This window comes from Euleptes europaea, chromosome 20, assembly GCF_029931775.1.
Source record: "Euleptes europaea isolate rEulEur1 chromosome 20, rEulEur1.hap1, whole genome shotgun sequence".
NCBI lineage: Eukaryota > Metazoa > Chordata > Lepidosauria > Squamata > Sphaerodactylidae > Euleptes > Euleptes europaea.
In genome coordinates this window covers 8000322-8027637 of record NC_079331.1, presented here as the reverse complement: position 1 = coordinate 8027637, position 27316 = coordinate 8000322, and the positions used below count along the sequence as shown (strand labels likewise).

General features: G+C 51.6%; 1 protein-coding gene across 1 annotated transcript in view; it reads left to right on the top strand.

Moving 5' to 3' along the window:
• Positions 1-7619: 7619 nt before the first annotated feature.
• The window catches only part of AP3B2 (adaptor related protein complex 3 subunit beta 2), a 126141-nt gene continuing 106444 nt past the window's right edge, over positions 7620-27316 (top strand). Inside the window, exons 1-7 of the mRNA XM_056865905.1 lie at positions 7620-7748; positions 22215-22290; positions 22954-23028; positions 23621-23716; positions 24136-24296; positions 25213-25279; positions 27037-27219. Coding sequence (XP_056721883.1) covers positions 7636-7748; positions 22215-22290; positions 22954-23028; positions 23621-23716; positions 24136-24296; positions 25213-25279; positions 27037-27219 — 771 coding nt within the window. The 5' untranslated portion in view covers positions 7620-7635. The remainder of the gene's footprint in view (positions 7749-22214; positions 22291-22953; positions 23029-23620; positions 23717-24135; positions 24297-25212; positions 25280-27036; positions 27220-27316) is intronic.

Genomic DNA, 27316 nt, shown 5'->3' with positions numbered 1-27316 from the left:
GGGGGGAAAAGCTTGACCGGTTGGATTTTTGCATGTCCCAGAGTCGTTCAGTCTACCTAAGTGCTTTGGGAGGGGAAGATGATGCTGGATTGCATCAACAGACAGATGGTCAGCCAAGCCCATGGCTACCTGCTGAATTCCTGGCTGGCCAGCAGCCCTGTGCCAGGAAGAGTGCTCCTCAAGAGATGCCGATTGGGACGGGCTGTGCCTGATCTGATCTCCCCACTGCCCAGTCAGTAAAAAGCCAGCTCTGGAGGGGGGATTTGGAAGGGGGTGGGGTGGATTAGCTGGGCTACCATCTGTCACCAGGCCAATAATCATCGCCCTGGGCCAATCCAATCATCAGAGAGAGAGAAAATACATAGATGGATGTGGTCATCCCTCGCCCATCCCACACCGTTTAGTTAACCCCGCTAAGCGCGGACGCGTGGCACAGACAATCAGGTGGGGCAACGCTGTGAGGGAGGAGCTGAGAAAAAAAAATAGCACTTTTTGCGACGGAGAGGCCAAACTTCCTTCAAAGCAGCTTGACGATTTCATACTTTGAAGGCAAACTGTTGGCGAAGACCGTCCCGGTTATCAGCGACGATTTCCCTTCCACTCAAGGTGCCTCGGATCCAACCGAGGGTCCCCTCTGAAGTGTGAACCCACCCTCCAAAGCAGCCATTTCCCCCCAGGGGAACTGATCTCTGTCGCCTGGAGATGAGTTCGAATTCTGAGAGCTCTCCAGCCTCCACCTGTACTCAGGTAAGGCCCGGCAGCGCTTGGCTCCCTGCTCACATGAACACACACAAAGCTGCAATCTATTGAATCAGACCCTTGGTCCATCCAAGTCAGTATTGTCTACTCAGATCGATGGCGGCTCTCCAGGGTCTCAGGCAGGGGTCTTTCACATCATCTCCTTGCCTAGTCCCTTTAACCGGAGATGCCGGGGATTGAACCTGGGACCTTCTGCATGCCAAGCAGAGGCTCTACCACTGAGCCACAGCCCCTTCCCTGGAGGGTGGCGGGGAGAAAGGGAGCAACCGGAGTGAGGCCCGGGTCATGCTGTCAAGAGAGGAGCTGACGGCCTTGCTGACGCCGGCCTTCAGAGCTGAGCTTTCATGCCACCAGGTCATGCCCGGGGCTGTATGAAACTTTAATTCCCAGCCTCGCGGGCATCGCTGGCGCCTTTGTTAGGCCTGGCAGCAGGCGATCCCAGGAGAGGCAGCAGGCCAGCTGACAGGGGTCGTCCTCACCTCTCTGTCCCGTCCCGACCCTGGAGCAGGAGAGACCATTGATCATGTCAGAGAGCCATGCTCCGGTTGCGCGGGCTGGTGTACAATGGGGAAAAGGATCCTGGCAATCAGGGAGACCTAATTATCTGTGAAACAGGAACCGGACGGCCAGCTTGAGGTTGCAAAGGGCACGCCGTCTTCCAGGTGGGCGGAAGGAAGCTGTGTTGCCCTTTGGCAGCTGGAGACATGAACGGAGCCTGCGCCAGAAACAAACAAAAATATTAGTAGTAATAATTATTATTAGGCAGACAAAAGAAAGAGAGGAAACCGAATATGGCAATACAGGAAAAACAACTTACCCGCAATAAGGAAACTAACCTCCGATAGGGCAACAGATACATTAATAGCCTAGGAAATAGATTTTGCAAATTCCCCCCCGAAGATTTGCAGGGAAAGGCTGAGGCGGGTCTCCGTTTGGCAATGAATTCTTGAGCACCGGGGCCACAGCAGAAAAAGCCCCGCTTCTGATTCCCTCAGCAAAAGGAGTAATTGTGGAACAGTCAGTCTGATTCATACAGCCTGGATGTGCCTAAAGGGACACCCTATAGGGTAGCCAGCCAACTCCAGGTTGGGCAGTCCAGGAGGTTTGGGGGTGGAGTCTGGGGAGGGTGGGCTTTGGGGAGGGGAGAGACCTCAGTGGGGGATAATGTCACCGTGCCCACCCTCCCAAGCTGCTGTTTTCTCCAGGGGGACGGATCGCTGTAGTCTGGACATCAATTGAAATTCCAGGTTGTCTCTCGTGGAGGTTGGCAACCTTACACACCCAGGTTGTGCGACTAGGACTGTCTAGTCCCATGTTTACTAAATCCCTGGCTGGAAAGGAGCGTCCTCAGACAAACACAGCTACAAATTCCTGGATTGTGCCTCCTCAACCTCACCTAGAGATGCCAGCCGGTGGGTAGGACTTGGCGATGCCGACAAATTCCACTCATTTTTAGACTACAGAGATTAGTTGCCCTGGGGGAAATGGATCCTTTGGAGGGTGGACTCTATGACTCTATACCCTGCCTGAGGTCCTTGCCCTCCCCTGGATCCACTCCCAAATCTCCAGGAGTTTCCCAGCCTGGAGATGGCAACCCTACGGGTAGGGTTGCCAACTGCCAGGTAGTAGCAGGAGATCTGCTAATACAACTGATCTCCAGTTGATAGAGATCAGATCACCTGGAGAAAAATGGCCGTTTTGGCCATTGGACTCTATGGCATTGAAGTCCCTCCCCAAACCACGCCCTCCTCAGGCTCCACCCCAAAAATCTCCCGCCAGTGGGGAAGAGAGACCTGGCAAACCTACCTACCCCCAACCGATGGCTGTGGGGGGGGGGTCTGGCAACCCTAAACCCACCCCAGACTTCCCAAAGCTCAAGCTAAGCCCTACCAAGATTGATTTTTGAAACAGTTGATGGCAAGACCTTCTGGTAATTAGCAAATTAGTAATTAAATGTGCTGCGGAGGAGCCGATTCGGAAGTTTTAGGCTCGGTAATCCCACGGCATCTGCCTCGCAGTCTGTCACAGATCTCCACTGCGACCCCACCGCTGGGCTTAACGTTTGCTCCCCTGCCCTCTTGCTGGGTTAGGGGGCTCTGATGCTCTCAGACTCGCCTCTCTGACTGCAGCCTGCAAACCCTAGATGCCATTTCAGCGGCCTGCAATCTAGAGCCGAATGTGACCCAGGAGAGAACCCAATATGGCTTCTTTTTTTAAAAAAGCAATATTTAAGGCATATTGGAGGCAGGATGCTAGACTACCTAGTAGGGTTGCCAGGTCCCTTTTTGCTACCAGTGGGAGGTTTTTGGGGCGGAGCCTGAGGAAGGTGGGGTTTGAGGATGGGAGGGACTTCAATGCCATAGAGTCCAATTGCCAAAACAGCCATTTTCTCCAGGTGAATTGATCTCTATCTGCTGGAAATCTGTTGTAATATCTGGAGATCTCCAGCTACTACCTGGAGGTTGGCAACCCTACTACCTAGTATGAAACAGGAATGGCAGGCAAGGGAAATGATAGAAATGAACAGTTTCCAAAAATCAAGAACAAGAAGAGTTGGTTTTTATATGCCGACTTTCTCTACCATTTAAGGAACAATCCCCTTTCCCTCCCCTCCCCATGACAGACGCCCAGTGAGGTTGGTGGGGCTGAGAGAGCTCTAACAGAGCTGTGACTTGCCCAAGGTCACCTAACTAGCTTCATGTGTAGGAGTGGGGAAACAAATCCAGTTTTACCAGATCAGAGGCCACTGCTCCAAACCACCACTCTTAACTACCATACCACGCTGACTGAGACACTGTGGTGTAGTGGTTAGAGCGTCAAACTAGGCCAGGAGTCCTCAACCAATCGGACTCTATGGCATTGAAGTCCCTCCCCTCCCCAAATCCCGCCTCCTCAGGTTCCGCCCCCGAAACCTCCAGCCGGTGGTGAAGAAGGACCTGGCAACCCTAATCATGTTGGAGCCAATTTATGGAGATCCCGTAAGGTTTCAAGAGAAGAGACGTGCAGAGGTGGTTCGCGATTGCCTTCCTCTGCACAGCAACCCTGGTATTCCTTGCTGGTCTCCCATCCAAATACTGACCAGGACCAACCCTGCTTAGCTTCTGAGATTGGGCTAGCCTGGGCCATCCAGGTCGGGGCAAATAAAACATATATTCCCCCCCCCCAAAAGGATAAAAACAATAGTCAAGATAAGATGCCAACCATCAGACAAACTTCTACAGTGCTTTGGTTACTTCAATTATAGCCTGCATTTCTTGCCTAGACTCAAGGCCTGCTATGAAACTAAACAGTGTAATAAAAGTAATATAAGATATATCAAAAACAGGATTACCAGCATGAGAAGGCAGGTCAGTAAAAACAAGATCGCGCATATGATACGCAGTATGATAAACTATAACCCTGTTCCCTTTATGAAAGCGCCTACCTGAAACAATTCCAATATTAAAGATTAACAAGCTTATATGCACCTGAAGAAGAGGTCTCTATCCAGTCCATGAAAGTTTGGGCTGGAATAAAATTGTCTTTAGTATTTAAGATGCTGCAAGATTCCTGTTTATCCTTAGTGGATGGGGTTGACTCAGTGGGCGGTGGAATTTGGGGACATCGTATTCCCTATGACTATGTATGGGTGTGGAAGCTGGACATTGAAGAAAGCGGAGAGGAAGAAAGTAGACTCCTTTGAAATGTGGTGTTGGAGGAGAGAGTTACGGATACCCTGGACCGCCAAAAGAAACAAATCAGTGGGTTATAGATCAAATCAGGCCTGAACTGATCTTAGAAGCCAAAAGGACTAAACTGAGGCTGTCGTACTTTGGTCACATTATGTGAAGACAAGAGTCCCTGGAAAAGACAGTCATGCTAGGAAAAATTGAGGGCAGCAGGAAAAGAGGAAGACCCAACAAGAGATGGAGTGACTCAATAAAGGAAGCCACAGCCCTCAATTTGCAAGATCTGAGCAAGGCTGTCAAAGACAGGACATTTTGGAGGACGTGGAGTCATAGGGTCGCCATGAGTCAGAAGCGACTTGATGGCACTTAACACACACGCAGTGCCCTCTGCTGCCTATGATGGCAATTGTAACAGTCTTAAATGTCCCACAATTCTCATGCATATGAACCTATCGCAATGTCAGATTTTTCCTCCGTGGAGGAGTATATGTAGAAAACTCCCTTGCAAAGGAAGAAGTGGTGCACAGGAGCAGGCAAGAAGATTCTTGATTCCTGACTGCAGTTCGTCCCTGCACAAGCCAAATGAATTTTGATTTATCTCCTATTTCCCACACCTTCTCATGTGAGGCCTCAGAGCTGAGATGGGCAGGGCAAGGTTGGATGGAGAATCAGTGTGTTATAGTGGCCACTGTTGGATGGAGACCTAGGTTCAGATCCCTTCTTCTCTCTGAAGTGACCTTGGGCCTCTGTCCTACCTCACAGGGTGGTTGTGAGGACAAAAAGGGGAAGAAGAGAATCGTGTATTTGCTACTTGGAGTTCCGTGTGGGTGTGTAAAGTGCCGTCAAGTCGCAGCCGACTTATGGCAGCCCCTTATGGGGTTTTCAAGGCAAGAGACTAACAGAGGTGGTTTGCCAGTGCCTTCCTCTGCACAGCAACCCTGGACTTCCTTGGTGGTCTCCCATCCAAATGCTAACCAGGGCTGACCCTGCTTAGCTTCTGAGATCTGACAAGATCAGGCTATATACCATGCTGCCTTCCCTCTTGGAGTTCCTTAGGGCATGATTAAAAAAAAAATGGATGTGTCTCTCACATCAAACCGAGCACACTGTTCCCTTATAAAGTGCAGAGTAGAAGAAAAACATGGTTATCTTTATATAAGCAGCAGTCGAGATTAATTTCAGATGATGCTCTTGATAAAAAAGTCAGTGAAAGCCAATTTGGGTAATATTATCTAGTTTTTTTGGGTAGTGGCAAGCTGGCTCATCTGATGGAGCCAGTGTTGTGTAGTGGGTTAACAGCGGTGGTTTGGAGCGGTGGAGCCTGATCTGGAGAGCCGGGTTTGATTCCCCAACTCCTCCACATGAGTGGCGGAGGCTAAGCCGGTGAACTGGATTTGTTTCCCCGCTCCTACTCACAAAGCCAGCTGGGTGACCTTGGGCAAGTCACTCTCTCTCAGCCCCACCTACCTCACAAGGTGTCTGTTGTGGGGGGGGGGAGGGAAGGTGATTGTAAGCCGGTTAGAGTCTCCCTTAAGTGGTAGAGAAAGTCGGCATATAAAAGCTAACTCCTCTTCTTCTCTTGAAAACATCTTGATCAGCCTGGGGGGCAGCTTTGACCCACACAAACCGTGTCTGGCTTCTCCCAGGTGGTGAACACCTTTGCAGCCTTTGCAGTCTGGCTTGGAACAACATAGAACAGTCATTGTCTGGTGTATCAATATCTTTTTTTACCCTGTTGCGTTGTGGTCTCTGGTCAAACTAGTTCGGCCAGTTTCTGTGGCGCTTCAAGTGATACTTAAAAAAAAAAAAAAAGCTGAAGCAAGCTTCCCGCGGCACAACCTTCCCCCATGGTACAAACAGAGAGGCGCGCGTGGATTCGTGTGCATTTTCTCGCAGGTGCAGGGCTGGAACATGCATGCCACAAGCTAGCGATAAGCCTGTCTTATTGTATCAATACCCAATAACAACAAAACAGTAGGAGGTTGAAGATTGAAAGCAGTTTGTTTTATTGGCCAATACCCAAAACGCCTGGTGAAAATTGCCCAAAGCGCAGGACAATTCACACCCACATCAAAGGATTGCAAGCATGAATATAGACTTCGATAATGGGTGGTTACAGAGATGTAAGACACGTAAGGACCCAAATGCCCAATACTCGGGACCCCCGAATTAGCATGCCCTATTACAGAATTGAAGGCGGTTACAGAGAAAGTGATGATCTCATGCTCACTAATAAGCATGAAGACCTTTCAGTGTCAGGTGCTGTTCTGTTTGATCCTAAGTTACTGCAGTTCTTCTTATCTTGGACCCTGGCATCCGCCAAGGCTTACTAAGGGAGTTTTCCTAGCTGGCCCTTATGAGTGGGGAGCCAGCTTATGAGAGCATACTCGTCCCTTCTATGGATTCTCCAATTAGCTTCTAACTAGCAAAGCTGGGCCTTTTATTTATACTCAAGGCCTTTAACATATATGTGCTTGGTGTGACTTTAATCATAGATGCCAACTCTTATGCACTGAGTATGGCATATTCATAAGTGCAGACTGTACTTTATTGATTACAAAGAATAGATTTCAAATCAAAGAATACATTTCCCATCGCATATAATGATTTCAGGCATTTCACTAGCACTTTGTGAGAAATCAAAGGCAGATTAGCGCTCATCCGATCAGGTTTCCCCACACCTTCAGTCCGAGCTGCCTGGGAGAAAGGCAGGGCCTATAAATATTTTAAATAAATTTAAATGAATAAAACTCATCTCATGAGGCGTCCTCCAGTGGATGGGCGAGTTTCGAGCAATAAGCTTTATTGACTGAGCGCCCTTTGCATGCCCTCTAAAACGTGCCCGTCCCTCCTGCGGCAGGGAGTTCCACCGGCCCTGCGAAGAACCCTGACTATCCCACCAGCAGACCAGACCGGCGATGAAGCCCACCCAGCCTGGCGCCCTGACACCCCCGGGCGCGGCCCTGCAAAGGAGAGGCCGGGTCCCGACCCGCCCCTTGCAGCCCGCCCCACAAGCGCCCCCCCCCCCCGTCCCCGAGCCGTGGGGAACGGGCGAAGGGACCGTCCCCTTTAAGGGGCGGGCGAGGCGTGGCCAAGCCGGGGCTGCGCCAGCCGCTCCCGCATGACACTCCGCTGACATCAGCCGCAGCCAGCAGCCGCCGGGACCCCTCCCCTCCTCCGCCCCCCACCCACCCCCCCCCCTGCAGCCATGTCCGCCGGCCAAGCCTACAACGAGGACAAGGGCGGCTCCTCCAGCCTGGGGGAGCCCGAATATGGCCACGATCCGGCCAGCGGGGGCATCTTCTCCTCGGATTACAAAAGGTGAAGGATGCACGGGGGGGGGAGGCGTTGGCAGCCCCCTAACCTTTGCATGACCCCCCCGGGGGAAAAAAGGGGACTGGGGAGGGGGGCGCATTGCATTGCATTGCAAACCCCTGCAACGGCCCCGATTCTTGCACCGTGCTGGAGGTGCTCCAGGCCCAGCTGGGCATTGCTTGGGGGGGGGGGGGAGGGGGTCCTGATTGGGAAAGGTCCTCTCTCTTCCAGCCCCCCCCCCCCTTGCAAGTCGCTCTGCGCTGCCTTTTTCCCCTTTGCAGGGATGGCCCAGATTTTGCTGGTCCTCCCGGCCCCGCCCCGGGGTGACGTGGGGGGCCCGCGGGAGCCAATCCGCGCCCGAGGTCGGCCCACCGAACGACTCAGGTGCGAGATGAAAGAGGGCCCTCGCCAAAAGCCTGGCTGGAGGGCTGCTCCCAGGGGAGGGGGCCGTGGCTCAGTGGTCGAGCCTCTAGCCTGGCATGCAGAAGGCCCCAGGTTCAATCCCCGGCATGTGAAAGACCTCCTCTTGAGACCCTGGAGAGCCGCTGCTGGTCTGAGCAAACAATACTGACTTGGATGGACCAAGGGTCTGATTCGGTATAAGGCAGCTTCATGGGGAGGGGCCGTGGCTCAGTGGCAGAGCATCTGCTTGGCATGCAGAAGGTCCCAGGTTCAATCCCCGGCGTCTCCAGTTAAAGGGACCAGGCAAGGAGAAAGACCCCTGCCTGAGACCCTGGAGAGCTGTGAAGAGGAGCTCAAATGGTAGAGCATCTGCCTGGCATGCGGAAAGTCCCAGGTTCAATCCCCGGCATCTCCAGTTAAAGAGACCAGGCAAGTAAGGTGATGGGAAGGACCCCTGCCTGAGACCCTGGAGAGCCGCTGCCAGTCTGAGTAGACAATGCTGACTCTGATGGATCAAGGGTCTGATTCAGTATAAGGCAGCTTCTGCCTGAGTCTGGGTAGACAATACTAACTTTGGTAGACCAAGGGTCTGATTCAGTATAAGGCTAAAAAGAAATTTTTTGCAAAGGCTGAGCAAAGGTGGGGCCTTCCAGCCCCTGGTTTTTCAGTGCCTGGGCAGCCCCATATGGCAGGCTGCAATTCAACAAGCATTTAGAAATCTGGTGGGCTCGAGTGACATCTGTCATACTAGATGGCCCTCGTTTCTGTCCCTGTGTGCAACGATAGATGAGTAGGAACCTCTTGAGGACTACCCCCATGACACTTGGAGCTGCAACAACCGTGGGTTTTAATCAGTCCGTGTGGTGCGCCAGCCATGCGCATGTTGGTGTGCTGGGCCTGACGCAGACCGGCTTTGGACTCCTGATCACAACCGCAGCTTGAACGCGTTGGCAGTTGAGTGTCCGAAGCTGGCCTGTGCTCGATTCAGCAACCAGTCCAGTGAGTGCTGGCTGGTGTGCGTGGAAGTCAACGTGAACGGACTGAAAACCAGGCCTGCCAAAGCGTATGGGCCTTTAGAAAAAGCGAGCTTTATTTACTGCGCATGAATACGCATGTGTTACAAAGAAGGACCGGGATCTGTTCCTCTGAACCCATGCCTCCCGAGGTTGGTGAAATGAGGACCCAACTTGCTGGGGGTAAAGGGCAGATGACCGGGGAAGGCACTGGCAAACCACCTCGTAAACAAAGTCTGCCTAGTCAGCGTCGGGTTGTGACGTCACCCCATGGGTCAGGAATGACCCGGTGCTTGCACAGGGGACCTTTACCTTTTTATATGGTTATGTCCAGGGCAACTTGTGTATAAGTAAGTAAATCTTTATTTGTAGGTAGCCAAAGGCCTTTACTTGTGTACAGTATTCCTTTGGGGTGTCCTCTGGTGGAATTCAAGTAGCTCTTCGACAACGCGACTGAACAGGCAGTGGCAAATGTTGTAGGTATATTTTAGTGGAAATACCATCTCTAGGATTGCAAAGGCCTTCCTAGGTTGCAGAGAGAAGATCAGGGCTGTAGGATCCTGTGCTAAAAACTCCCCGCCCCTGATTTTGCTGATTTTTTTCAACAACGCGACTGAACAGGCAGTGGCAAATGTTGTGGGTATATTTTAGTGGAAATATCGTCTCTAGGATTGCAAAGGCCTTCCTAGGTTGCAGAGAGAAGATCAGGACTGTAGGATCCTGTGCTAAAAACTCCCCGCCCCTGATTTTGCTGTGCTGAGTTTTGTAATCTGTGCAACGGTCTAAGTTGCATGATAAATTTGCATGATATGTGCATCTGCTTGTTAGGGCATTCCAGTGCCGTTTTTTTCAGAGCCCTGCTTGAGGCGGCTTACAATACCACGTTAATATAAAAACAAGCCATTTGATCACAAATGGCCTTCTTTAAAAGCTGGTAAAAATAAAACCCACGATTAAAAGGCTGGGTAAAATAGATGAGTCAGCCCGGGGCCTAAAAGAAAACGAAGTAGGCGCCAGGTGAGCTTCGAGGGGGCGTTCCAGAGGTATGGGGCCACGGCAGAAAAGTCCCTGACTACCGTATATACTCGCGTATAAGCCGAGTTTTTCAGCCCAAAAAAAGGGCTGAAAAAGCCGAACTCGGCTTATACGCAGGGCCAATACGGTTAAATTGTGGAACTCCCTGCCCCAGGATGTGGTGACGGCTGGCAACTTGGAAGGCTTTAAGAGGGGAGTGGACATGTTCATGGAGGAGAGGGCTATTCATGGCTACCAGTCCAAAATGCATGCTAATCACTATGCATACCTATTCTCTCCAGGGTCAGAGGAGCATGCCTATTGTATTAGGTGCTGTGAAACACAGGCGGGATGGTGCTTCAGTCGTCTTGTTTGGGGGCTTCCTAGAGGCATCTGGTTGGCCAACTGCTGGACTTGATGGGCCTGGGTCTGATCCAGCGTGGCCGCTCTTATGAGTGCCGTTTGAGCTAAAAAAGAACTAATATGTGGTCTTGCGCTTCTTCTAAATATTTTTTGCCACATCGTTGTATATGTTCTGCTGAGCTGCTTGTATCTGGCATGCCCCCCCCCCAATTCTCCTCTTGACCCCTTCCGATTCTCTGCTTGCGTTTTTCTCTTTTTATTACCTTGGAGCCTGGCGCTGCAAATAAAAAACTACCTAGCTGCTTCCACGGGGTCGGGACCAGCTGATCTGGTACATTGGACAGCTCACTGCTCGAAGGCTGTGCGGACGGATGCCTTGCAACACAAGCACATGACCGGCTTCTTTATTGCATAGCTGCCGTCCAGATTGCAGGATTGAAGTATTGGGGGTGGGTGGGGCTTTTGCAGGAGGGGGATCGCCAAAAGGGAGACCCCTCCCTTTGATCTGATTTCCTATGGAGATGGCCACTGGCACGGCCGCAGGAAGAAAAAACACCATCTGGGAAATCATCAATGAACAGCTGCACGGGTACCTTCCTTTGCCTACTCAGCATCATAGACTAGCAACAAGTGGATCCACGTGTTTCTCATTGGTTGGCAGAGGTGCCAGTCAGCTGTCTATCTGTCTATCTGAAAACAGAGACTGTTTTCTCTGTCACAGCCCCCTCCCAAAAGATGCTACCAAATGTAGTGGAGAGCCAGCGTGGCGTAGTGGTTAAGAGCGGTGGTTTGGAGCGGTGGACTCCATAATCTGGAGAACCGGGTTCGATTCCCCACTCCTTCACATGAGCGGCGGCTAATCTGGGGAGCTGGATTTGTTTCCCCCACTCCTACACATGAAGCCAGCTGGGTGACCTTGGGCTTAACAACACATAGTTAAATTGTGGAACTCCCTGCCCCAGGATGTGGTGACGGCTGCCAACTTGGAAGGCTTTAAGAGGGGAGTGGACATGTTCATGGAGGAGAGGGGTATTCAGGGCTACTAGTTAAAATGGATACTAGTCATGATGCATATCTATTTTCTCCAGGATCAGAGGAGCATGCCGAATATATTAGGTGCTGTGGAACAGAGGCAGGATGGTGCTGCTGCAGTCGTCTTGTTTGTGGGCTTCCTAGAGGCACCTGGTTGGCCTCTGTGGGAACAGACTGCTGGACTTGATGGGCCTTGGTCTGATCCTGCATGGCTTTTCTTATGTTCTTATGGCTAGTCACAGCTGTCTTAGCCCCACCTACCTTACAGGGTGCCTGTTGTGGGGAGGGGAAGGGAAGGTGATTGTAAGCCAATTTGGTTCTTCCTTAAGTGGTAGAGAAAGTCGGCATATCTTCTTCTTCTAACTTGTCAGTTCAACAAGCTTTTTACTGTAAGCTATTGCAGTATACCCTGGAACTTTGGAACTCACAACAATTGCTTTGGATAATTCATTGATAACTAGCGTGGAGGGTATAGCTTTCAGTAAAAAGCATGTTAAACTGGCAAGTTAAACCACCTTGCACGTGCCTCTTTATTACATGGTGATTGTGCATTGTTATCATGTACAGTTTTCTTCAACCGCGCATCTCCCTTCGTACGGTATCATCTGTCTTCGTGACAGGAAGATTAATATGAGCAACTTGTTTCTAGGAAGGATTGAGAGGTGTCTCGGCACAAACCACTGAAGAGAGCCGGGCTTCCCCTGAGTTGGGCAGGACACGTGAACACATGAAGCTGCCTTATACTAAATCAAGACCCTCGGTCCATCAAAGTCAGTATTGTCTGCTCAGACTGGCAGCGGCTCTCCGGGGTCTCAGGCAGGGGTCTTGGTGATGCGATTTTCCGTTCCAACCGCGCCAAACCAATCGCCTCTTGGAAAAGCGCGGCAGAGGAGTTCCTTTCTCTCTCTTCCTCCTGGTGTACTTTGCCCCTCTGTTCGGCTTCTCTCCCTTTCATATTTTCAATATTGCAATCTGGGACAAACATCAGTGCTTTCCTACTGGTTACTAGATCGTGTTTGGCGCCTCCCAACTCTGTGTATCTCCCACCCGAGCACTCTGATTATCCGAGAAAGCTACCAGTTAACATTTCATTATTTGCTTCACTTATATCTTGCCATTCTCCCCAACGGGGACCCAAAGGGGCTGACGTCCTTCTCCTTTCCTCCGTTTTATCCTCACAACGGCCCTGTGAGGTAGGTGAGGCCGGGCGTGCGTGACTGGCCCAAGGTCTCTCAGCGGGCTTCCGTGGCAAGAGCGGGGATTCGAACCTGGGTCTCCCGGATCCTAGGCCAACACTCGAACCACCCCACCGGCTCTTGAACTTTTCCTGCAAAAAAACCAATTAAGCCATCCTGCATAGGGAGGGGCCGTGGCTCAGTGGTAGAGCCTCTGCTTGGCATGCAGAAGGTTCCAGGTTCAATCCCCGGCATCTCCAGTTCAAGGGACTAAGCAAGTAGGTGATGTGAAAGATCTCTGCCTGAGACCATGGCGAGGGGCTGTGGCTCAGTGGTAGAGCATCAGCTTGGCATGCAGAAGGTCCCAGGTTCAATCCCCGGCATCTCCAGTTAAAGGGACCAGGCAAGGAGGTGATGGGAAAGACCTCTCTGCCTGAGACCGCGGAGAGCCGCTGCCGGTCTGAGTAGACAATACTGACTTTGATGGACCCAGGGTCTGAGTCAGTAGAAGGCAGCTTCATGTGTTCATAAAATGACATTTTGTAATTGCATTTAAGGGAATTAGCATTTTAACTCCCACACAGTGGTGTGTGTGTGTGTCCCCAATGCCAAACTCCGAAACCTACATGCTGCCTCTAGTAAGGAGCAACGGGGAGGGCCTGTTTCTTGTGGGAGGGGGGAGCTGAGGGGCTGGGTGTTTGCATCCTTTTTGGATATGGCCTGGGACCCTGGATGAGGCCATATCAAGGTGAGACCAGTGAGGGTGTGCCTCCCCCCAAGAGCATCCACCCCAAGATTATTTTTCTAATAAAATATTTTAATTTGTGACATGGGCAATTTCAGTTTTAAGAACAGGAGGTTGCTTTCAAGAAAAATTCAGGTTCGGGAGGGGGCAACAAACAGACAAACAGCCTTTTAGTTGCTTAAAAAGTTTATCCTGGAATAAATTTGCTCATTCTTTCAGGCGCAGCTGGGCTCCTGCTTAATTTAGGCGGGGTCAATGGGTAATTGAAAGCAGGGACGGCCAATTCCTTCCACCTGGGGGCTGCCTCCTCCGCAGGGGTGGATGCCCCCGTGACTATGTCACCATTCACTAGGGTTGCCAGGTCCCTCTTCACCACTGGTGGGAGGTTTTGGGGGCAGAGCCTGAGGAGGGGAGGGTTTGGGGAGGGACTTCAATGGCATAGAGTCCAATGGCCAAAGCAGCCATTTTCTCCAGGTCAATTGATCTCTGTGGGCTGGAGATCAGTTTAATAGCAGGAGATCTCCAGCTAGTCCCTGGAGGTTGGCAGCCCTAGCACTCATCCCACCCTCCAAGTGCAAATTGGCTGGGGGGAGGTATCTGCTCGAGCCCTTGCAGCCCCGCTAAGGGAGGAAAACTGACTTCCCAAGCCCCATCCATCCCCCCCCCCCAAAAAAAACAGTTTGCTGGTGAAACTAGCTAATGTCCTGGGTCAAAGTCTTTCCTGGATCCTTAACTTCCAGCGTTCTTTCATACCATCTTGTTGTAGCCCTTGAGGGGGCCATTTTTACCCAGATGCATGCATAGTTTGTCCTCTCTTCCCTCCCACTTTGTATAAATAAGCCTGCAGAGGTTTTTTGATTTTATTTCTTCATGGTGTAGTGGTTAAGAGTGGTGGTTTGGAGCTAGGGTTGCCAGGTCCCTCTTTGCCACCAGCGGGAGTTTTTTGGGGCAGAGCCTGAAGAGGGCGGGGTTTGGGGAGGGGAGGGACTTCGATGCCATAGAGCCCAATTGCCAAAGCAGCCGTTTTCTCCAGGCGAACTGATCTCTGTCGGCTGGAGATCAGTTGTAATAGTAGGAGATCTCCAGCTAGTTCCTGGAGGTCGGCAACCCTGTTTGGAGCGGTGGACTCTAATCTGGAGAACCGGGTTTGATCTCCCCACTCCTCCCCATGAGTGGCTAATCTGGTGAACCGGGTTTGGTTTCCGCACTCCTCCGCACAAAGCCAGCTGGGAGACCTTGGGCTAGTCACAGCTGTCTTCGAGCTCTCTCAGCCCCACCTAACTCACAGGATGCACATTGTGGGGAGGGGAAGGGGATTGATTCTGTCAGCAATGCTGATTCTATTACCTTAAGCAGATGATGAGAGGGAGGGCATCTTGGCCATCTTCTGGGCTTGGGGTAGGGGTCACTGGGGGTGTGGGGGGGAGGTCGTTGGGAATGTCCTGCATTGTGCAGGCGGTTGGACTGGATGACCCTGGTGGTCCCTTCCAACTTTATGATTCTATAATTGTGAGCCGGTTTGATTCTCCCTGAAGTGGTAGAGAAAGTCGGCAGATAAAAACCAACTCTTCTTCTTTTCATTCTTAAAGACTAACAAAAATATTTTCTGGCAGGGTATGAGCTTTCGTGAGCGGGAACGTACAAGAAGTTAGCAAGATCTGAGTGGGCATGTCCTTGTGGATCAGGTGAAATGGAAAGCACTAGTCATGTTCTATTTAGATGTATTTTTTATGAGGGAATTCGTCAGAAACTAATTCTACCTCTTATTGACATGATGGAGACTAGTTCAGAGGAAGAGAAAATTAAATTCCTCTTATGAGAGGGAGACTCTCAGTGTCCCTTGCAAGTAGCCAAGTATTGCTCTGTAGCTATTAAAATTCGTTCGGAGAAGGGTATTAGCGATTTTAATTGATTTTAATCGTTCCATGCCTTGTGAATATGGTGATTTTTAATTGGTACAACTTTATCTGTATTATGTATAGAGAGGTTTTAATCTAATTATTTATTTATGTAATCGATTTTAACTGATAAGGTTTGTAGTTTGCCTGGCTATTGCCGTAATAATAAAATCATTCGAGCTTTCGTGAGCCACAGCTCACTTCTTCAGAAAGCTCATACCCTGCCAGAAAATATGTTTTGTTAGTCTTTAAGGTGCTGCTGGACTCTTGCCCTTTTCTACTACTGCAGACAGACTAACACGGCGACCCACTGTGGATTCTCTTTTCATTCTGTAATTGCCACCGTTTCTTGCGGGCAGGGCACATTCCCCCGTGCAGCCGCCAGGTGGTGCCGCTCCCTCCTTGGCTGCCACTCCGGATTGGCGTCGGAGCAACGCCGTCTGCTGCCGGCGTCTGGTTACACGGGGAAGGCGGGCCGGGGGCGGAGTGCCTGGGACTGGGAGCCGCGATAAAGCACGCCCTGCAAGCCTGCCCAGCCGCAGCAGGAGCCGGGGTTTTGCAAACGTGGCCAAGCCAGCAAAGAGCCCGTCGGCGGGGATTCTTGCGCTTGAGCTTCGGCCAGGGACTCACGGAGAGGGGCGCCGAGCAGCCTCGCCCAGGGCCAAACGCTGCCCTTTCTGTGCACGCCCTCCAGGAGCCCCCAGAGGAGGCTGCGCTTCTCGGGCCATGCAGAAGCTGCTCCAGCAGCTGCCGGCCAGCGCTGCCAACTTAGTGAAGTCCCAGCACGGCGGGAAGGGCGAGGGGGCCAAGAGCCCGGTGCTGGTGCCCGATGGCCCGCAGCAGACCTGGTACAGCGCCTTGGAAGGGGACGAGATGCGGCTCCTGAAAGCGCCCGACCAAGAGGCTGCCATCCCGCAGGAGGGTGGCACTGACAGCAGCGTGGCCCAGCCGCTACGGTAGGGCAGTTTGGTCGGCCAAGTTGCTGGTCCTCAAGGTTCTGCTTTTCTAACAGAGCGGTTCCTCGGTGGAACGGGCTTCCTCGGGAGGTGGTGAGCTCTCCTTCCCTAGCGGTTTTTAAGCAGAGGCTAGATGGCCACCTGTCAGCAAGGCTGATTCTGTGACCTTAGGCAGATCGTGAGAGGGAGGGCACCTTGGCCATCTTCTGGGGAGGGGCTGTGGCTCAGTGATAGAGCATCTGCCTGGCATGCAGAAGGTTCCAGGTTCAATCCCCGGCATCTCCAGTTAAAGGGACTAGGCGAGTAGGGGATGTGAAAGACCTCTGCCTGAGACTCTGGAGAGCCGCTGCCGGTCTAAGTAGACAGTACTGACTTTGATAGACCAAGGGTCTGATTCAGTATAAGGCAGCTTCATGTGTTCATGGAGTAGGGGTCACTGGGGGTGTGGGGGGGGAGGTAGTTGTGAATTTCCTGCATTGTGCAGGGGGTTGGACTAGATGACCCTGGCGGTCCCTTCCAACTCTGTGATTCTAAGATGTTCTTTCCTACTGACTCTCTGCCTGATCTTCCAGATTGGCTTCTTACCCTCTCTCTCAGCTCAGACGGGCAACCTCTGAACGCTCCTGTTTTGTACATTTTGTTCAAAAGGCTGCACTTTCCCACCTTTGGGTTGCGGGCGTGGTGTGTCAGCGCTGCCGGTTTAATGCCGTGGGCTGGTGGCGCGGGAGTTTTTCCCGGGTGAGTTGGCGCCAGCACTGACCCCTGAATAGTTCATTAATCGAAAGAGCTTTTGTTTGATCGAGTGATTTCATCTATATACCTTTGCAGTGGAGGGGGGAAAACAAACTAATTCTGAGAGAGGAAAAGCGTAGTTTCAAGATGATTCGGAAAGGAAGTGCTATGGGTGGGCATCGCTTCAGAAGAGGCTTCCCCTATTCCAAATTGGGGGTGGGGGATGCCTCCTCTAAGATGGGGCCAGCCATCTTTGCGTGTGCGTTTTAAACAAGCGTTGAAAATAACCCCCCCCCCCCGTCTTCCCAATTACTCTGGGCACCTTCTTTATTAGAAAGTTTTGATCCGTTAATCGAATCCATTCACCAGGTTCTCCTATAGAGTGAAGTAACTTCGCGCAGGATTGTTACTGGTAATCGAGCAGACGTTGCAACCCCAAATAATGACAAAGAAGCGTCTAACTTTGGGAATTGGGGAGAGGAAAGAACGTGCAGGTCTTTTGCAAGATCCGTCTCCTCCGAGTCTTTCCCGGCTGTTCAGGACTGCGCGCTTCGGCTGGTCTTCAGAGCCTCGCTGCGGTTCAGTTCATTTGTTTGCGAGGTCACCTTATACAGCAGGGATATTAAAATGTTCTGTGCTGGGGGCTTTTGGAGTCCAGTCCCCTCTGCCGGCCCACGGTTCCTCCGTGTGGCTTTGTTCCTAGCGTCACTTTTGTCTATGGTGCAGAAGGCAAACGCCATCAGAACTCTTAACCAGTTTTGTCTCCTGAAAAGGGCTGCAGATGTGGAGACGGGAAGCTGCAGATGTTCCTGCTCCGCCGACCAGTGAGAGGGGAAGAAGAAGAGTTGGTTTTTTATATGCCGACTTTCTCTACCACTTAAGGAGGAATCAAACCGGCTTACAATCACCCTTCCCTTCCCCTCCTCACAACAGACACCCTGTGAGGTAGGTGGGGCTGTGAGAGAGCTCTAAGAGAGCTGTGACTAGCCCAAGGTCACCCAGCAGGCTTCATGTGTAGGAGTGGGAAAAACCAACCCTGTTCACCAGATTAGCGTCCGCCGCTCATGCGGAGGAGTGGGGAATCGAACCCGGTTCTCCAGATCAGAGTCCGCCTCTCCAAACCACCACGCTGGGAAGGAGAGGCCTGTTGTCCCAGCCCTTTGATGGGGCTTGCGGTTTCTCGCCTCTTCAAGACCCGGAAGGCAGGCAAACTGAGGCTTGGCACGTTTGCTCCAAAGTCCCAACGGAGTTTGCTGCCAGTGAAGCGTGCCTAGGAGGGCAACCTCCGCTCCACCTTTGCAGCTACGGCGGCTTAACAGAAGATTTCCACTCCTACATCCTCCGTTCGCTCTGTGCTTCTGAGTCAAGCGAGCAGTTTAGTTGGCCTAGGGGATGGTTCGCACATGCATGGTTTGATTTTGCTTTCTCAGAGCTTGGCGCCGTGCGTTTCAATGCGCAAACAGGCTCAGCCTTCCAAAGCATCCTGTTCCAAGTGATGGGGAACGTTACGGAGTTCATCCTCGCCTGCCTTTCGTTGCTCAGAGTTGCACCCGAGTGTGGAACATGTCTGAACCGGTCTCTGGGAAACCCAAGACCCTTAGCTAGTCTGAATTCTCGTAATTTATTTTCTTTAATGGGGCGCAAAAGTATTAAATTTCTCAGAGCGTCCTTAATTCCCCTCCCTGTTTCCAGCCATCTTGACCAGGCCTTACTGAGCCAGCGTGGTAGTGTAGTGGTTAAGAGCGGTGGTTTGGAGCGGCCGAGACTGATCTGGAGAACCGGGTTTGATTCCCCACTCCTCCACATGAGCGGCAGACTCTAATTGGTGGACTGGGTTGGTTTCCCCACTCCTAGACGGGAAGACAGCTGGGTGACCTTGGGCTAGTCGCAGCTCTCTTAGAGCTCTCTCAGCCCCACCTACCTCACAGGGTGACTGTTGTGGGGAGGGGAAGGGAAGGTGCTTGGAAGCCGGTTTGACTTTTCCTTAAGTGGTAGAGAAAGTTGGCATATAAAAACAAACTCTTCTTCTCCTCCTCCTCCTCCTCCTCCCTTGGCACCAGAAGAGGCATCAGGAGGCCAGGATTCCAGCCTGGTTGGAAACGCTCCTGCCCCGAGGGGAAAGGCTAGAGGCCGTGGGAAGAAGAGAGGCCTCAACCACCCTGGAGCAGCGTTGTGAGGAAATGGCTCCACCTGAGCTTCGTGAGTTGCCCCCAAGGCACTGTGTGTGGTGCCGGGGGTCCTGAGGAGCTTCCTGGGAGACCCCCTCAGCTCTGCTCGGTGCCTAATACCTGACCCAGAGGGAGAGACAGTTTGTGCCGCCGGCCGCAGGGCATGTGAAATACCTACCCGTTGGCGTTGCTGTGGCAACTGCCTCTCAGCCCAGGGCTCCTTTTTCAGGCTGCTGTGAACAAATTCCTGGTGGGGATAAATATTTCACAGGCTGCCGAAGGCTTGGGTTCCTTTGTGCGAGTGGAGCGGCGCGGAGGATCGGGTTTCTCTCCGGTTCCTAGCATGGTTTTGCCCCATGAAGTCTCCCTGGAGGCATGTTGTGCTCGAAGGACCCCTACGGTGCGCTGTGATGTGGAGGTCTCTGTCACGTGTGTGTGTGTGTGTGTGTGTGTGTGTGTGTGTGTGTGTGTGTGTGTGTACCACCAGCCCTGCATCGCAATATGGTCCACTTCCTCCCAGAAGCTCTCTGGTGTGGCCACAGGTATCGTTCCTTAATGCACATCTGTGCAGAGAGGGGTCTTGCCCTGGAATTTAGCGCACATCTTAACTTTAGTGGCAGAGAGGAGCGATGGAAAGAAGAAGAACACATTGAACAACTCATGAAGCTGCCTTATACTGAATCAGACCCTTGGTCCATCGAAATCAGTATTGTCTACTCAGACCGGCAGCAGCTCTCCAGGGTCTCAGGCATCACCTACTTGCCTAGTCTCTTTAACTGGAGATGCCGAGGTCTCTCACATCACCTACTTGCCTAGTCCCTTCAACTGGAGATGCCGGGGATTGAACCTGGGACCTGCTGCATGCCAAGCAGATGCTCTACCACTAAGCCACAGCCCCTCCTCAAGACGAGGAGGAGGAGAAGTTGGTTTTTATATGCTGACTTTCTCTACCACGTAAGGAAGAATCAAACCGGCTTACAATCACTTCCCCTTCCCCTCCCCACAACAGAACCCCTGTGAGGTAGGTGGGGCTGGGAGAGCTCTAAGAGAGCTGTGACTAGCCCAAGGTCATCCAGCAGGCTTCATGTGGAGGAGTGGGGAAACCAACCCGGTTCACCGGATGAGCCTCCGCCACTCTATGATTTCTGTGACTTTAATCTGGAAAACTGGGTTGGTTTCCCCACTCCTCCACATGAGGCCAGCTGGGTGACGTTGGGCTAGTCACAGTTCTCTCCGAACTGTCTCAGCCCCACCTATCTCACAAAGGTGTCTGCTGTAGGGAGAGGAAGGGAAGGAGACTGTAAGCTGGTTTGATTTCTCCTTATAAGGTAGAGAAAATCGGCAGTGGTAGAGCAGATGCTTGGCATGCAGAAAGGTCCCAGGTTCAATCCCCAGCATCACCAGTTAAAGGGACCAGGCAAGTAGGGGATGTGAAAGACCTCTGCCTGAGACCCTGGAGAGCCGCTGCCGGTCTGAGTAGACAACACTGACTTTGATTGACCGAGGGTCTGAGTCAGCAGCTTAAGGCAGTTTAATGTGTTCATGTGTCGTGCTTTGGGGCAGTCTCTCTCTCCTATTGTTTGCATGGCTTGGAGCAATGCTGAAAATCGAGGCCGCTTTAGACCTCTCCTGGAAGCCTGGGAGACCAGGTGGTGTCCGAGCATTCAACGTTCCTCCCAGTGACGATTCAGTGGGGAAGTCTGGGTCAGAGGGTAGTGCCAGGGCCAAGACCCGGGGGAAGCTCAAACGTCCTCCAAAGAGATGCCTCCTGCCTTAATCTGTTACACAAACACTCCAGGGAAGCTGCCGAATGGTGTGTTTGCTACTGGAATTGGCGTGTGCCTGTCTTTTTGTGCAGGGAAGTGATCAGAGAGTGAAAAGATGAACCAGTTGGCCATTCCGCTAGCTGGAGGGATTGCAACTGGGCGGGTGCGACTCGCCGGTCTGTGTGAATGACGTTGATGCTCGCAAAGGAACGACACATTTTCTCCGGGCCGGCTGGAAAAGCCAAAGTCCGTTATGAGCTTGCAATATAGGGTTTGATTAGCAATGCAAACATGAAACCAATAAAAAATCTTAATGGGGGAAAATGCAATCACAGTTCCCCACCTTTTCTCTGAGAGCTTATACTTGCAATTACGATTAATTTGTTTCGAGTATGAATGGAATGGATCCCTGCTTGAGGGAGTTAGTGGGAGATTTTTACATCTGGGAATCCAAAAAAGGAAAGGAGGGAGGCAGGGAACAACGGTGACCAAATATGTACTTGTCAATGTTTTAATTTATTTCATTTATACCCACTTTCCTTCGTAACGGGCTCAGAGTGGCTCACAGCATTCTCACCTTCTCCATTTTGTTCTCACAGCAGCCTGAGAGGTAGGCTAGATTGTGAGCATGTGACTGGTTGAGGTCACCCAGCGAGCTTCCTTGGCAGAACGGGGATTCGAACCTGGCTCTCCCAGATCCTGACCTGACACGCTAACCGCTGCATCACAGCTAGGATTAGAGACACAGAGGGCCTCTGGGCCAAGTCTGTACTTGCTTCATCTCAAATAAAGGCTAAGGGGCAAATATCTAGTTCATTTTTAGCACACCCTTTGTGGAAGAGGCTCAGATTAACATGCGTGGCTCTCCTTCCTCCGTGTAATCTTCACGACAACCCTGCAAAGTAGGTTAACCTGGAAAAGTATGACTGGCACAAGGTCGGAACAAACAGTGAAAACACAATAGTTCTGATCTTGTATTATCTTTACAGCCTGTTAATGCTACTGCAACATCAAAACTTCTCAGGGGCCTGCAGGTTGTCACTTTGGCCTGGCTTTCTTCTAATAAACGTCTTTTTCTCTCAAGCTTCTGCCGCAGTAAATTCTTTTAAGGTGCCGTCAAGAACTGTTGGTGTTTGCTGCGCCGCGGGCTCGCGCGGGCACCCAGCTGGCCTCCGTTCTTGTGACGAAAGCCCTCTTCTCTTTTGCAGGCATGATGACCTGAAGGAGATGTTGGACAGTAACAAGGATTCGCTGAAGCTGGAGGCCATGAAGAGGATTGTAGCGGTGAGCCCTGTCTTGTTCCTTGGCTAAGGTTTCTGGCTTGGGATCTGTTCTCTTAGGCCAGCGTGGGGCAGTGGTTAAGAGCGGTGGTTTGGAACGGTGGACTCCGATCTGGAGAACCGGGTTTGATTCCCCACTCCGACACATGAGCGGCGGAGGCTAATCTGGTGAACCAGGTTGGTTTCCCCACTCCGACACATGAAGCCAGCTGGGTGACCTTGGGCTAGTCACACTTTCTCAGCCCCACCTACTCTACAGGGTGTCTGTTGTGGGGAGGGGAAAGTGATTTTAAGCTGGTTTGGTTCTTCCATAAGTGGTAGAGAAAGTTGGCATATAAAAACCAACTCTTCCTCTTCTAATTGCAACTGGGTGTGTTTGTGTCATTTTGATTAGGAAAAGGGTTGCAACTGGAAGAGTTTGCCCCATCTTTCCCAGTGTTGCGGCCCCCCCATCTACCCCCTTCCCCAGCTGTTTTTGAAGTTGAAAATAAAACATGTTGGGAGATCTGATTGTGGATCACCAACGTAACCAAGATAGTTTGGCCTTATGGTTTGTAACTTGCCTTAGAGGAGATGGGGAAGGCGTTTAAAAAGGGGGATGATGCCTTGAGGCTGCCGATGCCTTGACTGGCTACTCTGTCACTGCTGCTGCTGCTTCTGCCCACAGATGATAGCCAGAGGCAAGAATGCGTCTGACCTCTTCCCTGCCGTGGTGAAAAACGTGGCCTGCAAGAACATCGAGGTAAGCAGTCCTCTGCAACCTGGGCCAGAGTCTGAGAAGCGTCTCTCCTTCTCCGCATGCACATGCAGGTGTGCACGCTGCAATTACCCCCCCCCAAAGGCAGTGACTCTCAACCTCTCTGCGTTTTATTATCACCTCCCGATCAAAAATAAACCCCATAGAATCATAGAGTTGGAAGGGACCACCAGGGTCATCTAGTCCAACCCCCTGCATAATGCAGGAAATTCACAACTACCCTCCACACCCCCAGTGACCCCTACTCCATGCCCAGAAGATGGCCAAGATGCCCTCCCTCTCATCATCGGCTTAAGGTCATAGAATCAGCATTGCTGACAGATGGCCATCTAGCCTCTGCTTCAAAACCTCCTGGGAAGGAGAGCTCACCACCTCCCGAGGAAGCCTGTTCCACTGAGGAACCACTGTAACTGATAGAAAATTCTTCCTAATGTCTAGACGGAAACTCTTTTGATTTAATTTCAACCTGTTGGTTCTGGTTCGACCTTCTGGGGCAACAGAAAACAACTCAGTTATGGGGGAGGTGAAAATCTGGGGGGGAGAAGCTTGGCTAACCAGCGCGCTCCTTCTCTGGCAGGTAAAGAAGCTTGTGTATGTCTATTTGGTTCGATACGCGGAAGAACAGCAAGATCTGGCTTTGCTCTCCATTTCTACCTTCCAGCGCGGGCTCAAGGTCAGAAGTTGCCGTGTTCCTGGGGCGAAGCTCAGTTTGGAAAGGCACTGCGTTTTCCTTGGGGGGGGGGGTTGTTGTCATGGACTGGCGTGGGGCAGCTCTGTGCAGTTTTGCCATCTGCCTGATCTCTGCCAGTTTAGCTAGGACTTTCTGTGCTGGGGTCTTGAGCGGTTACTCGGGGCTCGTACGGGAGGTTTCCAAGATGGGAGTCAGAGAAACGACAAGGGGGACGGTGAAATCGGGCTAAAGTTTTGAGGAGTCTGGTCTCTTTTCTCCAATTGGTGCTCAGTTGCTGCTTTGCTCAAGTGAGAATCTCAGCTGCCGTATCGAGAAGTGGTTTGACTGAGGAACTGGTGTTATCAAGAAGTGGGCGTAGTTTGGCTCTCGCTTGTTGCCGAAAGTTTCTGTTTGTGCTGCAGGATCCCAATCAGCTGATCCGGGCCAGTGCCCTGCGGGTTCTCTCCAGCATCCGCGTGCCCATTATTGTGCCCATCATGATGCTCGCCATCAAGGAGGCAGCGTCGGACATGTCCCCCTACGTGCGCAAAACTGCTGCGCACGCGATCCCCAAACTGTACAGGCAAGTCAGAGCCGTTTTCCTCTTCTGCCCTCCTCCACCTATAAGCCCTGCTCTTTGTTTCTTACAAGATCTGTTGTGGTTTGTCTCAACACAAAGCAAAGGGTCAGCTTCTAAATGTGGCGTGACCTGGAATTTAGGGGTTCCTTATCCTGTTGACACAAACATACGTTACTACCCTGATACCAAGCCAGAAGATGGGAGCGGTAGAGTCTGATCTGGAGAACTGGGTTTGATTCCCCGCTCCTCCACATGAGTGACGGAGGCTAATCTGGTGAACTAGATTTGTTTCCCCACTCCTCCACACGAAGCCAGCTGGGTGACCTTGGGCTAGTCCCAGCTCTCTCAGCCCCACCTACCTCACAGTGTGTCTGTTGTGGGGAGGGGAAGGGAAGGTAATTGTAAGCCGAGTCTCCCTTAAGTGGTAGAGAAAGTCGGCATATAAAAGCCAACTCTTCTTCTTCCTCCTCTTCTTCCTCTTCTTATTCTTCCCCCCTCTAGCTCAAAAATCCAGCTGTTCTATATTCTGGGTTGTTGCTTGTATTTTTTTACAGGGGGGTAGTCAGGAAGTTTCGTGCCGTGACAAAAAATATTAGAAGGCAACAAATGACTTATTAATTAATTAAACTAATAATAATTAAGATATTAGAACATTTCTGGCCTGACATTGGACTTCAAGGCAATGTACGTTATTTAAACCAGGGTCTGCATAAGATAACCAAGACAATGCAAATAAAAAAACCAACAACTACAGGGGATTTTTTTAAAACACAGCATGTGACATACCATCTCCCCAACCCCATTAATTGCTTCTGAGATAAAGGCAGGGAGTGTCCTCTCCTCTTCTAGTCTCAGCTGTAATATTCCCTTGCTTCTGTCAGCGCCTTCTCAGTAAGGCTTTCATGTCTCTTCCTTGCAGCCTCGACTCCGACCAAAAGGATCAGCTGATAGAGGTGATTGAGAAGCTGCTAGCAGATAAGACCACGGTGAGTAAGGCTGGTATCTCTGCAGGGTTTCAGGCGCTACGGCCCAACGTTTCCCCCTTTAACCGTGTCTCAACCCCAGTCAAAGTTCTGAGCTTCTCGGTTCATACTGAGTCCTCTTCAGGCTCTTTTGTGTGTGTGTGTGTGGGGTGTAGAGCCAGCATGGTGTAGTGGTTAAGAGCGGTGGTTTGGAGTGGTGGACTCTAATCTGGAGAACCGGGCATGATTCCCCCACTCCTCCATATGAGCGGCGGAGGCTAATCTGGTGAACTGGATTTGTTTCCCCACTCCTCCACATGAAGACAGCTGGGTGACCTTGGGCTAGTCACAACTCTCTCAGCCCCACCTTACCTCACAAGGTGTCTGTTGCAGGGAGGGGAAGGCGATTGTAAGCCGGTTTGATTCTTTCTTAAGCGGTAGAGAAAGTCGGCATATAAAAACCAACTCTTCTTCTTCCTCCTCTTTTTCAAATCGGTCCTTTCTTTTCATGGCTGGGAGGGTCCTCCGGGTTTGTCGGCTCGTCTGCAATTGCCCCAGCCCCGGTGTGGTGCTTTCGCAATGATAATAGGAGCCAGCCCACCTCCCTATCAGAAGGAGGGCCCCCACTGATGGCTGTCCGCTAGACATCTTGAAGTATGGCCCTAAGCAGACACGCCCTTCAAAGTCCATTGAAACCAGTGGGCTTGGAAGGGGGGAACTCTGCTTAGGATTGCCCTGCCCCCGATCCTTCCTTTCCTTCTTTTCTCCTACGACCCATCGGTCCTGAGCAGATATTTCTTAGAGGAAAATATGATGGAGAGATATTTGGCCACGGCCAGTGTTATATTCAGGTCTCTACCCGTCAGCAAAAAGGGGACTATTTTGCCTCTTGTTAGGGGGGCAGGAATTCTCGCTAATATGGGAGTGATCCGTTCATCTCGGTGGTGTTTAAAGAGGGGGCGTTCCATCATCTCATGAGATAATGTGTCTATTTTCTTTGAATTGCATGAGCAAAGTCTGTCAGAGTATGGGCGATTTCTATATCTTCCGTTTAATACTGCTGGGGGTGCAGCATTGAAACGGGCCGCCGATCCCTTCCGTTGGCTGTCCTGAAAACGCGACCCTTCTGATCCTACGCGAGCTCTGCCCAAATTCTCGCAAACCTCCATATTTTTAACCATAGACACACATGAACACATAAATCTGCCTTCTACTGAATGAGACCCCTGGTCCATCAAAGTCAGTATTGTCTACTTAGACCGGCAGTGGCTCTCCAGGGTCTCAGGCAGAGAGGTCTATTCACATCACCTACTTGCCTAGTCCCTTTAACTGGAGATGCTAGGGATTGAACCTGGGACCTTCTGCATGCCAAGCAGATGCTCTACCACTGAACTAATACCCTTCCCCAGAACACATGAAGCTGCCTTCTCCTGAACCAGACCCTTGGTCCATCAAAGTCAGTATTGTCTACTCAGACCGGCAGCGGCTCTCCAGGGTCTCAGGCAGAGAGGTCTATTCACATTACCTACTTGCCTAGTCCCTTTAACTGGAGATGCTAGGGATTGAACCTGGGACCTTCTGCATGCCAAGCAGATGCTCTACCACTGAGCCAGGGCCACTCTCCATGGCTCTCCAGGGTCTCAGGCGGAGGTCTTTCACATCACTTACCTGCCTAGTCCCTTTAACTGGAGATGCCGGGGATTGAACCTGGGACCTTCTGCATGCCAAGCAGAGCTCTGCCGTTGAGCCACAGTCCCGTCCCCTCTTCTCTCCTTGCCCAGTTGGTGGCCGGCAGCGTGGTGATGGCCTTCGAGGAGGTGTGCCCAGAGCGCATCGACCTCATCCACAAGAACTACCGCAAGCTGTGTAACCTGCTGATCGACGTGGAGGAGTGGGGGCAGGTGGTGATCATCAACATGCTCACGCGATATGCGCGCACCCAGTTCCTGAGCCCCACCCAAAACGTAAGTGAAGGAGCCATCCGGAGAGACAAGGCTGTCCGGACGGCGAGGAACAAACCATCTCTGGTTGTCTCTCTGCTCCTCACCCGAAGTGGCATTG